This window comes from Marmota marmota, unplaced genomic scaffold, assembly GCF_001458135.2.
Source record: "Marmota marmota marmota unplaced genomic scaffold, marMar, whole genome shotgun sequence".
In the NCBI taxonomy this organism is placed as follows: domain Eukaryota; kingdom Metazoa; phylum Chordata; class Mammalia; order Rodentia; family Sciuridae; genus Marmota; species Marmota marmota.
Window position 1 is genome coordinate 27,288,552 of NW_026000240.1, and position 15,131 is coordinate 27,303,682.

Below are 15,131 nucleotides of genomic sequence, written 5' to 3' on the forward strand. Positions count from 1 at the left end.
TGACAACTAAAAAATATTTTTTAAAAAAAGGCAAACTGGCAAATTATATTAAAAAACAAGACCCAACAATATGCTATCTCCAAGAGACTCACCTCATAGGCAAAGACATCCACAGACTGAAGGTGAAAGGTTGGGAAAAAACATCCCTCACATGGACCACATAAACAAGCAGGGGTTTCTATCCTCCTATCAGATAAAGTGGACCTCAAGCCAAATTTATTTATTTATTTATTTATTGGTTTGTTTATTAAATATATATATATATTATTTTTTTAGTTGTAGTTGGACACAATACCTTTATTTTATTTACTTATTTTTATGTGGTGCTGAGGATCGAACCCAGAGCCTTGCATGTGCTAGGCGAGCGCTCTATCCCTGAGCCACAACCCCAGCCCTGAAGCCAAATTTAATCAGAAGGGACAAAGAAGGCCATTCATACTGCTTTAGGCAATTATACATCAACAACACATAATAATCATAAATATTTATGCCCAAACAACGGGAGCATCTATGTACATAGAACAAACCCTTCTCAACTTCAAGAATCAAACAGACCATAACACAATAATGCTAGGGTTGAACATTTTTATCCATATATATGAATACAAATGTGAATATAATTGTAAAAATATACATGAAAATATTTAAATGGATATGGATTTGTATATAGTTGTTTTTCTCTTTTTTTTAACAATGTTTGTTTGCTTGCTTTTAATTTTTTTTAGTTATACATGGACACAATATCTTTATTTTGTTTGTTTATTTTTATGCAGTGCTGAGGATCAAACCCAATGCCTCACATGTGCAAGGCAAGTGCTCTGCTATTGAGCCACAACCCAGCCCCTAGCTGTTTTTCTTTTGAGAAGGATGTTTACAGTTAGAGTAAAGATATGGTACATGCTCATGTAACTAAACATATATGAAAATTTTATGGGTAGGATTTGGGTTGCTATGAGGGTACATTCATATATATGTATAAATGTATATAAACATATATGGAATATATATGTGAACATATATACAGACATTCATAATATTAAATTTTTGTTTAAAAGGCTCACGATTATGGGTAGGGTTAGATTTAGTTCCGAGTTACAGCTCTGGTTTAGAGGACAGGTTAACCTTAGAACATATATATCAATATATATGAATATAAATATGAATGTAGAGGTAGTATTATATATCAAAATATATATATTCATACGTATATATTTATGTATATATACTTTTATCTATGGATTTTTTGAATTAATGTATTTATTCTAATTAGGTATTTGTGATAACAGAATGCATTTTGATTCATTGTACACAATTGCAGCACAATTTTCATTTCTCTGGCTATACACGATGCAGAGTCCCACCATATGTGCAGTCATACATATACCTAGGGTAATGATGTCCATCTCATCCTACCATCTTCCTTACCCCCATACCGCCTCCCCCTCCCTCCCCTTTGCCCAAAGTGCCTCCATTTTTCCCATGCCCCGCCCCATTATGGATCAGAATCCACTTATCAGAGAGTATATTCGGCCTTTGGGTTTTGGGGATTGGCTTACTTCACTTTGCAAGATATTCTCCAACTCCATCCATTTACCTACAAATGCCATAATTTTATTCTCTTTTGATGCTGAGTAATATTCCATGTGTATACATACCGCAGTTTCTTCATCCATTCATCTATTGAAGGGCTCCTAGGTTGGTTCCACAGTTTAGCTACTGTGAATTGAGCTGCTATAAAAATTGATGTGTCTGTGTTACTATAGTATGCTAATTTTATGTGGTTTGGGTATAGACCTTGGAGTGGGATAGCTGGGTCAAATGGTGGTTCCAGTCCAAGTTTTTCAGGGAATCTCCATACTGCTTTCCAGATTGGTTTCACCAATTTGCAGTCCCACCAACAACATATGAGTGTGCCTTTTTCCTCACATCCTCGCCAACACTTATTGTTGTATGTATTCTTGAAAACTGCCATTCTGACTAGCGTGAGATGAAATGTTAGTTTCAATTTGCATTTCTCTAATTACTAGAGATGTTGAACATTTTTTCAGATATTTGTTGATCAAATGTACATCTTCTTCTAAGAAATGTCTGTTCAGCTCCTTAGCCTATTCACTGATTGGGTTGTTTGTTTTTTTAGTATTAAGTTTTTTTAGTTCTTTATAAATCCTGGAAATTAGTGCTGTATCTGACATGTTCATGGCAAAAAATTTGCTCCCAAAATGTAGGCTCTCTCTTCACCTCATTGATTGTTTCTTTTGCTGAGAAGAAGCTTTTTAGTTTAAGTCCATCTCATTTTTTAATTCTTGATTTTATTTCTTGTACTTTAGAGTCTTATTTTTAAGGTAAGCAATATTGTTATATTACGTGTAAAATCTGGGTAATACTCTGGAAATGAGTTCATATATAAAATATTCATGGGTTTTGATGTGAATTTATGAACTTATATTCCCAAATATATAAGTACATTCCTATAAAATGTCATGTTTTGTATGTATAGAGGTTTCTCTAAGGTTACTGGTGTAAGCAAAAGTTGACAGGACTAATATAGAAAAACAGAGTTAGTTTAGGGATTAAACATTTTTCTCCTTACACAGGAATACAAATATGACTACATACGTAAAAATATACATGAAAATATTTAAATAGATATAAAATAATAATTATTTTCCTTTTGAAATGAATGTTTACAATTTGTTCTAGTTATAGTTTATGATTATGTAACTGACTATATATGAAAATGTATGAGCAAGAATTTGGTTGCTGTTAGGGTATATTCATATTCATATATATATTCAAATGTATACAAACATATATAGAAATATACATGTGAAAGTATATATGGATATTCAAACTAAAAAATAAAATAAAAATCAAAGGGAGGTCAGTAGAGGAAAGAGACCACGGGGTGGGGAGTGGAAAGCAAGGGGGAAGTGCTGGAAATGATATTGGCCAAATTACACTGTCCTGTTGTGTGCATGTACAAATATGTAAAAACAAATCCCATCATCATGTACAACTATAATGCACCAATAAAAATGTGGAAAGAAAATAAATAAATGAACAAATATAACAATATATAAATAAAAACAGATTGGCAAACTGGATTTCAAAAAACAACCTATGTGTTGTTTACAAGAGCTCCCATTCAAGATTTTCAGAAAACTTGGAATGGAACCACCATTTGACCCAGTTGTCCCATTCCTCAGCATATACTCAAAGGACTTAATATGCACACTAAAATGAGCACACTACAGTGATTCGGCCACATCAATGTTTACAGCAGCTCAATATACAATAGCTAAGTTATGGAACCAACCTAGGTGCCCTTCAACAAATGAATGGATAAATAAAGTGTGGTATTACTCAGCAATAAAGAAGAATGAAATTATGCCACTTGCCTGTAAATGGATGGAACTGGATACTATCATGCTAGGTGAAATAAGTCAGTCCCAAAACACCAGAGGCAGAATGTTCTCTCTGATATGTGGATGCTAACTCACAATAAGCCAGAGGAGACACACACACACACAGAAGTTCACTGGATTAGACAAAGGTGAATGAAGGGAAGGGTGTTCGTATATGAATACACAACCAGTGTAACTCCACATCATGTACAACCACAAAAATGGGAAGTTATACTCCATGTATGTTTGATATGTCAAACTACATTCCTATGCCATGTATAAAAACTAAAAAAAAAAATAAAAATAAAAAAATTTATTAAAGTTCAACTTCAAACTCTTCTAACTATAAAGATTTTGGCAAAATTAAGTCTAGCTTTAATAAAGTACATTACTAGGCATTAATGTAAGCTTGAGATAATACAAAAAAAAAGAGCTCCAATTCAGATATAAAGACACAAGGAAAAAATTTATGTCTTATGCAAAGGGTAACAAAAAATAGAGCTATGGTGGCTACATTATTGCCAGACAAAGCAATTCTAAATCAAAAAGCTTACAAAGATATTACATACTGACAAAGGTTCACTATGCCTAGAAAATAACAATTACAAAAAAAATAGGCACCTTTTGTCTTAAATTTAGCACTTAGTTCTTCCCATTACTATGTTCAGATGTCCATTCTGTTATAGTCTTTTGAAAAGAAAAAGTTTTTTGCAGTATTACATAAATAAAGGTTAGCAAAATTTTCAAAATATATATAGCACCCAACAGAGCCCTGAAGTAAAAGCTGACAGAACTGAAAAGACAAATATACATATAATAATAGTTGAAGACCTAACACTCCAACTCTAGTAATGAACAAAAAGAAGATTAATAAGGAAATAGCTGTAAATATACATATTAGGAAAAAATTGCCAATCAATAACCTAGCCTTCTACCTTAAAAAACTAGACAGAGTAAAACAAACTGAACTCAAAGCAAGCAGGAAGAAGGAAATAATCAGAGCAGAAATAAAATTGAGAATAGAGAAAAAAGGTTGGTTCATTGAAAAGATCACCAAAATTGATAAACCTTTAAATAGACAAAAATAAAGGAAGGAAAAGAAAACCACATGTTACTAAAGTTAGAAATGAGAGGACACGGGGCTGGGGATGTGGCTCAAGCGGTAGCGCGCTCTCCTGGCATGCGTGCGGCCCGGGTTCGATCCTCAGCACCACATACAAAACAAAGATGTTGTGTCCGCCGAAAACTAAAAAATAAATATTAAAAATTCTCTCTCTCTCTCTCTCCCCCCCTCCCTCTCTCACTCTATCTTAAAAAAAAAAGAAAAAGAAATGAGAGGACACATCACTATAGAATTAAAATTACAAGAAAATATATCAACCACTGTATGGCAACACATTAGATCACTGAGCTGAAATGGACTAATTCCTAGAAAGACAAACACTACTAAAACTGAGTGAAAAAGAGGAAAATCTGGTAAACCCATACTCTTATTACATAAGAGTAATAACTTCAACAACTACCTACAAAGAAAAGTCAAGACCCAGATGACTTCAATGGTGAACTGCACTAAACATTTAAAGAATTAGAGGTTGGTGGTATAGCTCAGTGGTAGAGCATGTGCTTAGCATGCATATGGCCCCCAGAACCAAATTTAATAAAGAAAAAAAAAATTCACATCAATACTTTACAAGTTCTTCTAAGCAAACAGGAGAGGAGGCAGCAGGGCAGTTTAAGCACAGTCTCAGATCAAGCCAGTTCTCCCCACTTTCTCCCTTGTAATGCTCAGGAATAACTGTTGAAGGTACTGGGAATGCAACATCCTGGGATAAGGAATATACAGAATATCCAGGCTCTGTTCTAGTCCCTAGAAACAGGCTTTTCTAAACACTTTAACCCAGCATATCACATGGCCAGAGTATAAAACCCAGGGGAGTCGGTTTCCTGCAAGTGGAGCACATACGGTCAAGGCTCCATCCCACCCACGCAGCTTTCCTGTTCCTTGGGGACTGGGTCTCAGTAAAACCTAGGCTTCTGCTGCCTACCTGTAAGTAATAAATCCACTTCATGCAACTTGTGTGTATGAGTGTTTTGTCTTTCCAGACTCAGACGAGTTGGTAACCAGTACACAGTGAACCTAATGCACAGAAGCAGCACTTCTCTTTTGATGAGGTGAGAATTAGTCAAATGCCAAAACCAAAAGAAAATGTCATAACTGTAGACAGGTTTATCTTCTATTAATATCAATTCAAAAGGACTCATCAACATACTAGCAAACAGAATCGAGCGCCTTACAAAATTGATTACACGCCATGACCAAGTAGGATTGATCACAAGATTAAAAGGTTAATTTAACATTCAAAACTCAATTAACATAATAATAAACGGTATTATTTGAAGAAAGGACAAAAGCTACATAATTATCTTGCAGATGCAGAAAAAGCATCTCACAAAATCAAACACCCCTTTATGATAAAAACACCCAACAAATTCAAAGTAGAAAGGAACTTCCTCAACCTAAGGAAGGACATATATATACAACAAAAAACAAAACCAATAGTTAATATCATTTATATATTTTTGGGGGTTACCAGGGATTGAACTCAGGGGCATTCAACCACTGAGCCACATCCCCAGCCCTTTTTTGTATTTTATTTAGAGACAGGGTCTGACTTGCTTAGCACTTTGCCATTGCTGAGGCTGGCTTTTGAACTCGTCATCCTCCTGCCTCAGCCACCTGAGCCACTGGGATTACAGGCATGTGCCACTTAAAGGTGGCATCATACTTAAAGGTGAGAAAATGAATGCTTCCCCCATAGATTGGGAACAAGAATGTCTGCTCTCACAACTCAACAGTGTACAGCAGGTTTTAGACAGAACAATGAGCAAGAAATAAAAGAAGGCCAGATTAGAAAAAAATTAAGACTATCTCTATTTGCAGAAGACATAATCATGTATATAGGAAAGCCTAAGGAATATGCACATACAACTCCTACTAGAAACATATTAGAGCTAAGGTGATAGGGGCTTAGCCCACTAGTAGAGTGCATGCTTAGCATGCACAAGGCCCTGGGTTTGATCCTCAGCACCAAAAATGAAAAAGCTAATAAACATGTTTATCCAGGCTGTAGGATATAAGATCAATATATAAAAATCAATTTTAATTCTATATAGTTGCAAAAATTAATCCAAAATGAAATAACTCCAGGCCAGCTGGAGCAACTTGGCAAGACCTTGTCTATAAATAAAATACTGAAAAGAAGGGCTGGGGATATAACTCAATGGTGTGGAGCATGAGTAAGGCCCTGGGTTCAATCCCAGCATTCTAAGGGGAAAAAAAAAAGAGAGAGAGTAAAACACCTAACAAACAAAAAGAATTGCAAGACATGAATGTTACACATTACAAAATATTGCTGAGAAAAATTAAAGACCACTTACTAAAATGGAAAAACATTCTGTCTACATGGAGTGGACCAGTCAATATATAAAGATGCAAATTCTCACCAAATTGATCTAGACTCAATGCAATTCCTACCAAATCTCATCAGGAATTTTTGTAGAGTTAAAAACTGATCCAAAAATTCACATGGAAATGGAGGGGACTCTAGAACAGCCAGAACAATTTTTTTAAAATATCTTTTTAGTTGTAGTTGGACACCATACCTTTATTTTATTTATTTATTTTTATATGGTGCTGAGGATCAAACCCAGTGCCTTGCACATGCTAGGCAAGCACTCTACTATTGAGCCACAACCCCAGCCCCAGAACAATTTTTATGAACAACATAGTTAGAAGATTTTACCCAACTTCAAAACTTCTATCAAGCAATAGTTATCAAGACATTGTTTCTCTCAAGTAAGGAGGAGCATTCAGATGAAAGAGTCAAGAATTCAGAAAGAAATCTTTACATTTATGATAAACTGATTTTTTGACCAGTGTCAGACAAAATCAAATGAGGGAAAAATAATTATAAACAGTGGTACCTGAGAGTGAATTTAGAATGTTATGTCACATCATCTATAAAAATGACAAGCCATCATATACCTTATGTAAATGAGCCAAATCTATAAAACTCAATTAAGAAAACATTGGGCAAAATCTTCATGACTTTGTTCTTACAAGTCACAAAAGAAAATATTGATAAGTTGAACTTTAAAATTTAAAACTTTTCACTTTAAAAGTCATCTTTAAGAAACTAAAAAGCACTTGGGAGGCTAAGGAGGAGAATGGAGAGTCTGAGGCCAGCCTGGGCAACTTAGCAAGACACAAATTGTATCTGATAAAGGACTTATATTCATAATACATTAAGAACTCTAACAAATCAAAATTCCAATTACAAGCCAGACACACACCTGTAATCCCAGCAGCTTGGGAGGCTGAAGCAGAAGGATTATGAGTTCAAAGCCAGCCTCGGCAACTTATCAAGGCCCTAAACAACTTAGTGAGACCCTGTATCTAAAGTATAAAAAGAGCTGGGGATGTGGTTCTGTGGTTAAGCACCCCTGGGTTTAAGCCCTGGTACAAAAAAAAAAAAAAAAATTCCAATTACAAAATGGGCAAAAGAAGACTCCCAAATAACTAACAGGTACATTAAAAGATACTCAACATGGGGCTGGGGTTGTGGCTCAGTGGTAGAGCACTTGCTTAGCATGTGTGAGGCACTGGGTTCAATTCTCAGCACCATATAAATAAATAAATATCCATCAATACTAATAAAAACACTTTTTAAAAAGATACTCAACAGAGCTGGGGATTTGGCTCAAGCGGTAGCGCACTTGCCTGGCATGCGTGCGGCCCAGGTTCGGTCCTCAGCACCACATACAAACAAAGATGTTGTGTCCACCGAAAACTAAAAAATAAAATATTAAAAAATTCTCTCTCTCTCCTCTCTCTTTAAAAAAAAAAAAAAAAAAGAAGATACTCAACATGATTAGTCAGCAGGGAAATGCTATTAGAACTACACTGAGACACCACTGCACACCATTTAATTGGCTTAAATCAACACTTGACATTACCAAGTGTTGGCAAGGATATGGAGAATCTGCAACTTTTAATACACTGCTCATGACAACATAAAATAGTATTTTCATTCTGAGAAACAATTTGGCAATTTCTTTAAGAATTCCATATAAACTAATAAAACCCAACAATCCCACATGTTGGTACGTCCCTCAATGAAATGGTCTGAAAACAATCCAGAGTTATACACAAATGTTCACAGTTCATGAAAGCCAAGGAGTACAAAAACCCATGTCCATCAGCTGTGGTATAAACAATGTGGAAAACATACAATAGAAGAATTCAACTCAGCAATAAAAAGCAATGAACTCCTGCACATTACAATATGAATAAACCTCTTAGAACATGATACTAAGTGAAAGGAATCAGATGAGAAGACTGGAGAGACAGAAAGATGAACAATAGTTCTGAAGGCCCAGGTGGAGGACAGATGTAAACAGGCAGGAAGATAATTCTGAAGTGAGGGAAAGATTCTAAAGCCAGATTATGAATGGCTGTACAACCCTAGACCTTTTTTAAAAAAAACATTGAATTCTATGATTATACTGGGTAGATATTTTGGCTTTTAAATGATAATCTTAATGAAGCCAGTTTTTAAAAATATCTAGGTCACGGAAAACGAATTAAAACTAAAGAAACTGCACCAGATTAAAGACCACACCTAGCTCAAGTGCTTTCTCTTCTACGAATGACATTTAACTAATTGTTTTCCCCTTTGAGTAGCCCTCTATCAAGAAAAAGGAAACGCTCCTATCCCCTCTTGCTTTTCCTTCTTCCCATCCCCAGTGACACAGGAAGGAGCCACAGAACAGACACAATGGGGCAGAGAACAATGGGAAGAGATAGGGAAGCTCTGACCAGGACTTGGCTTATACAACTAAATCCTGTATTTTCTCACCAGGAAGATATCTGCGTATCCAGCCAAGGACTCCACTCCCTCTTGGATCCGTGCTCCCCCAGAATCATTCAGCCCAATCACTGGAGCCCCCACTGTTATGGCCTGGTCCATGATCTAAGACAGCAGAGAGACAGCTTGTGAGACAACTGCTCTTATTATCAAAATCAGCATGCAGTGTTTTCTGAAAATGTTCTAAGTGTACTTTTCCAAACAGGAGGCATTAACTCTGGTTTCATTCCTCATGACAAATGGGTACCTTCAATGAAAGACAAAGGACCAGATATTTAAAAGGCTGATAAAAGTCCACAAATACCCAAGAGCCAAAGCACTCCCAATTATCAAGGGGTAAGATAGCTCATGGCAGCTACTTCTAGAACAAGAGGCTTAAGCTGTAAATTTTCAGCAGTTTTATTCCCAGAAACACCATGAAAGAACTGATGAACAGAATGGCCAAGTGGCATTTTCATGAAAGCAGATGTTGATCCATCTATTAACCTGGGGCCAGATCAAGCCTGCTTTTACTTCTAACGTGACAGATTTTCCTCATGGGTCAGTAGCTCTGACAGCATAACGAACAACATCCCTACATCCCTTGACAGGTTCACAAAGCTCATTCAGTTCCATTATCTTATTTATCCATTATAACACGGGCACTAGAAACAGGAAAATTAGGAAGGTTTAAAATTTAAGTGATTGCCCCAAGTTCTCAGGACTCAGGTAGGACAGGACAATGTCTAGAACTCAAGTGATCCATTAAAGAAGGAAGCTCTGCCCAGTTATAGTTAGTTCAACTTTTAATACCAAAATTCTCCAATTATGGGCCACACTTTTATTCCTCCTTGAAGCATCTAAATTCTAACAGGTTTTTCTTTGCACCCTCCAGTGCTGGAAATCAGACTGAGGCCTCCAGCACCATGTCCTCATTATGCCTTTTTTTTTTTTTTTGGTACAAGGGATTGAATTTGGGACAACTGACAGAGAGCTACATCCCAGGCCTTTTTGAGACAGGATCTTGCCAAATTGCTGAGGCTGGCCTCAAACCTGCAATCCTCCTGCAGACTACTGAGTAGCTTCTATTACAGGCAAGAGCCACCAGGCCCAGCTCTTGCCCTGTTCTCCACCTCGTAGCACCTGGACTCCCACCTGGACCTGAGGCGCTTTACTAAGGGCCCTCAGAACGCCAAGGGGTGAACATATCTCAGTGGTCTATGAAATTAGATAGAAAAAATAATAATCTTCAGTATTTCCTTCAATTATGAATACAGGCAACAAATCACAATAGTTTTAGAAACATGTCACTTTGTCATTAATGGAAGTCAGATATTTTATGTTCAAGTTGTTATAGATAAACTAAAATGTCATTTTCATTCAAGCCTACCATGAAAATATACCAATTATTTGATCGACTGCTAAATCTTCCTATTTGATGCATCACAAATATGGTTTTAATACATTTATATTTTATATAGTTTATATTATATATTTTATATTTTAATACATTTATATTTTAAATACATTTTCTTTGCATATTTATTTTTTAGTTGTAGATGGACATAAGACCTTTTTTCTAAATTTATTTTTATGTGGTGCTGAGGATCAACCCAGGGCTGTGCATGTGCCATGTGAACACTCTACTGCTAAGCCACAACCCCAGCCCCAATACTTTTTAATACTTTGTAATCTTACATATTTTAAATTTAAAAAAATGAGCATCCAGGCTTTACCAGACCATCAAAGAGATACATGTCACAAAATAATATGAAGAATCCCTTCAGGTTGCACACAGTGGTGCAGGACTATAATCTCAATGACTCAGGATCACAAGTTCAAGGCAAGCCTCAGTAATTTAGCAAGACTGTGTCTCAAAATTAAAAACTCAAAAGGGCTGGGAATGGGGGCTAGGGTTGTAGCTCAGTGGTAGAGTACTTGCCTAGCCCATGTGAAGTACTGGTTTAGATCCTCAATACCACATAAAAATAAATAAATAAAATAAAGGTATTTTATCTATTTATCTATCTACAACTAAAAAAAATATTTTTTTAAAAAAGGGCTGGGAATATAGCTCAGTGGTAAAATGCTCCTGGGTTCAATTCCCAATACCAAAAAAAAGAAAAAGAAAAGAAATCTTTCAGCTCAATGCCACCTCTTGACAATTCTGCCCCAGGCCAAGTACCCAGCTCAATGTCTAATACACTCCAAATACTCAATATGCACTATAAACTGATGTAAGTACTGGATTTATTTTCAATATTAAAAACTTACTTTGCAGATCTTTTGGGCATGTGCTCCTGATAGACTGCCTCCAAAAACTGTAAAATCCTAAAAAGAAAGCACAATTCAATCAACAAGTAAAATATAACTGACCAGAGATGAAGACCCAGAAGGAAGAAACAGAAAACTCACAGAAAGGTGTGTGTGTGTGTGTGTGCTTGAGCTACTGGGGATACAACCCAGGAGCACTACCACTGAGCTATATCTCCAGCTCATTTTATGTTTTATTTTGATACAAGCTCTAAGTTGCCCCAGCTGGCCTGGAACTTGTTATCATCCTGCCTCAGCCTCTCCAGACACTGGGATTATAGGCATGCAGCACTGTATCCAGATAGAAAAGTGTTTTTAAAGGAACTTCAGAAATTGGAAAAAAAAATTTAAAAAGAAAAACAGCAATGAGCAAATAAAATACCTTAAAGGGAGTTCATGTATCGTCAAGAGCAAAAGACTTCACCTTCACTTTAGGAAAAATGCAGTTTTGAGAAAATAGCTTATGCAGAATTAACCCTAATATCAGATTCCATGGGTGTCAAATAAGCAATCTATCTCTAAGAAATGTGCTGCTTTGACAAGTCAGGAGGGGAATAGTGAATCAGAGCCCTTGCTGCCTCCTTGGCTTGTGGACCTTCACGTGTAAAGGGCTCCTGGGTACGTGGCCTCCCTCCCCAAACCCCAAGGTCATGGGGAACTAAAAACAGAATCAGCCCAGGAGGACAAGAAAAGACGAGGAGACAACAGCAGAGTCTGAACAACCCCAGGGGAACTGAAAGCACAAAAATACCTGACTTCATAGGAGGAAATGGAAGCCCACCTATCTGCAGAGAGTGACCAAGGAAAATTGGGGTGGGAGAGGATGGGGCTGAAAGAAGAGGTTAACAGCGGGCTGGGATTGTGGCTCAGTGGTAGAATGCTTGTCTAGAGTGTGTGAGGCACTAGGTTCGATTCTCGGCATTGCATATAAATAAACAAAATAAAGGTCCAAAAAACATAAAATTTAAAAAAAAAGAAGAAGAAGAAGAAGAAGAGGAGATTAATAGAAAGTCTGCGTGAGAGGGGCTGGGGCTGAGGCTCAGGGGTAAAGTGCTCGCCTAGCATGCATGAGGCACTGGGTTCAATCCTCAGCACCACATAAAAATAAAATAAAGATACTGTGTGTCCACTTAAAACAAAAATAAATAAATATTAAAAAATAAAGAAAGAAAGTCTGTGTGAGATGGTCCCCTTCACCCTGAAAGGAGGAAGGCTTATTTCTCCAGAGAAATCTGGACTCACAACCATGGGTGAGATTAGGAACCTGTATACTGAATGAGCAAGTGCCAATCCAGGCCTTTCTCCAACAACACACCAAAAGCTAATTATCAGGCAAGAGACTGAGGCTACCTCTCTAGAAAAACAAATGCCCCAGAAAACGCACCTACATATAGTAACATCTTAGAGATCACAACAAAAAAGGTGTCTCATCCCTCCCTCACTATCCTTCAGGGCCTATTTCAAATGCCCTATTTTCCCTGAAACTTTCCGTGACCCTGGATAGGATCTTCTCTCATCTTGAGTCCACAGCATTTGCCTGGAACCTCCCTCACCCCGCTCTGTCCTCTGTCCCATTCTACCCACAAAGTGATTTGCTTCTTCAGGGCCAGGACCCTGTCTCAGGCATCCTCCTCACTCCCACTTACCCATGGGCTCAATAGTATCATTTTGATGAATTTTTGTATCTACTCAAGAAGGTAGGTAGAACACTATGTCCAGAAAACACAAGAACTTCTTTTGTTCTAGCTTATCTTTTCAATGGTTCCTTCCATATGAGTTTTTGCTCAGCTTATACACATTGCAAAAAAAAAAAAAAAAAGTAATTCAATAAGTAAGTACCATTAAATACAATAAATTTAAAATTATCCAAACATACCTAGTTTAATATCAAGCCCAGAAAACATTTTAGTTTCCTAGATAAGCTACATAACTAAGTCTATGAAAGAAACTAAACACTTAGAACTATATACACATTTTTATCTGTGGAGGGGAAAAAAAATTGAATTCAAAATAGTCCACTAGGTATTCTGTTAGTTTCTTCTACTGCTGTACAAAATTAAGCTCAAAGCAACACAAGTTTATTATCTCACAGGTCTGTAGCTTAGAAGTCCTACATGAGCCTTACTGGGCTAAGATCAAGTCCTTGGGAGGCTCCAGAGGGAAATCTGTTTTCTTACCTTCTCTAGCTTACAGAGACAGTCCCCATTCCTTCACTCATGGACTCCTTCCCCTTTACCTTCAAAGCCAGCGTCAGCAGGACACATCCTCACATCACATCACTCTGACCTCTTCCCTGACCTCACTCTTCCATTTACAAGTACTCTTGGGATTATATTGGGCCCACCTGGATAACCGAGGCCAATTGTAAGGTCAGCTGATTAGCAATCTTATTTCTTGTTTGTCATGTAAGGTAACACATCCACAGGTCCCTGAGATTGGACAACTTGGGCAAGGGCATTATCCCACCTATGACATTCTCCTACAGTCTCAATGTGACCAAACTATATCTGTCCTTATGCAGTCCGACAAAATCCTTTAAGCACTTCAATGACAGCCTAAATTTCAAAGAGTCCCCTGGTTGAGAGTCAAGTCCCCTTTGCCCAGGTTGCATCTATACACATTGTCCAGGACACAGATGCCCTCTAAGCACATACCCAATGCTGTCAAGAGGAATTTCTCTTGGGGAATAAACTCCTGGTTCGTGCAACAATTTCATACAAGCCTACTGCCCTATGATCTCCCCTCCTCCAAGCAAATACAGGACTCCTCCTTAGAACACAGACATGTGAAATGAAAAACCCCCAAATAAACCCCCAAACTGTGAGCAAGATCTCATTCTCCAAGATTGCTTTGTTTCATATATTTTGTTTCTGGCTCTGCCCCCAGGAAAGCTCAGCCTGTTAAGATTATAAAATACCTGACTGAAGATATAAACCAATCTTCCATTGATTCGGCCCCGGCCAGTGACCACGCTATCTCCAGGAAACTGCCAGAGAAATGGAAAAACAAAGGTTAAAAAAAAAAAAAATCCAATATTTCTTTTAAATTAATTTGGCAACTATGCCTTCTGAAAGACAAACAAAAAAAAAAGACAAACAATTTAAACAAAGAACATGAGGAAATCCCACCCCTCTTCCCTGGCTCTGCAACAAGTACTAGGCTACTGCTCCATCAACAGGAGTAATCTTAGGCTTCATCTTCCTTCTTACAAGCAAAATAATTGGGCTGGGGTGTAGAGTGCTTGACTAGTGCATGCACAAGGCCCTGGTGAATGTTTGAGGTCACTAAAAACTGAGTACCTGCCAGGTGCAGTGGCGCACACCTATAATCTCAGCAGCTCAGGAGGCTGAGGCAGGAGGGTTGAGAGTTTAAAGCTAGTCTCAGCCAAAACGAGGTGCTAACAACTCATTGAGACCCTATGTCTAAATAAAATACAAAACTGAATATCCTTCATGGATATTCATCCCCCCACCCACCCCCCCAAAAAAAGGGCAAAAATAATCAAGAG

The 15,131-nt window shown here is 37.3% G+C and overlaps 1 protein-coding gene across 1 annotated transcript in view; it reads right to left on the reverse strand.

Moving 5' to 3' along the window:
- Positions 1-15,131, reverse strand: part of Pccb (propionyl-CoA carboxylase subunit beta) — a 65,753-nt gene that overhangs the window by 46,483 nt on the left and 4,139 nt on the right. The window contains exons 3-5 of the mRNA XM_015487018.2: positions 14,541-14,609; positions 11,585-11,641; positions 9,323-9,436 (exon numbers count right to left, since the gene is read on the reverse strand). Coding sequence (XP_015342504.1) covers positions 9,323-9,436; positions 11,585-11,641; positions 14,541-14,609 — 240 coding nt within the window. The remainder of the gene's footprint in view (positions 1-9,322; positions 9,437-11,584; positions 11,642-14,540; positions 14,610-15,131) is intronic.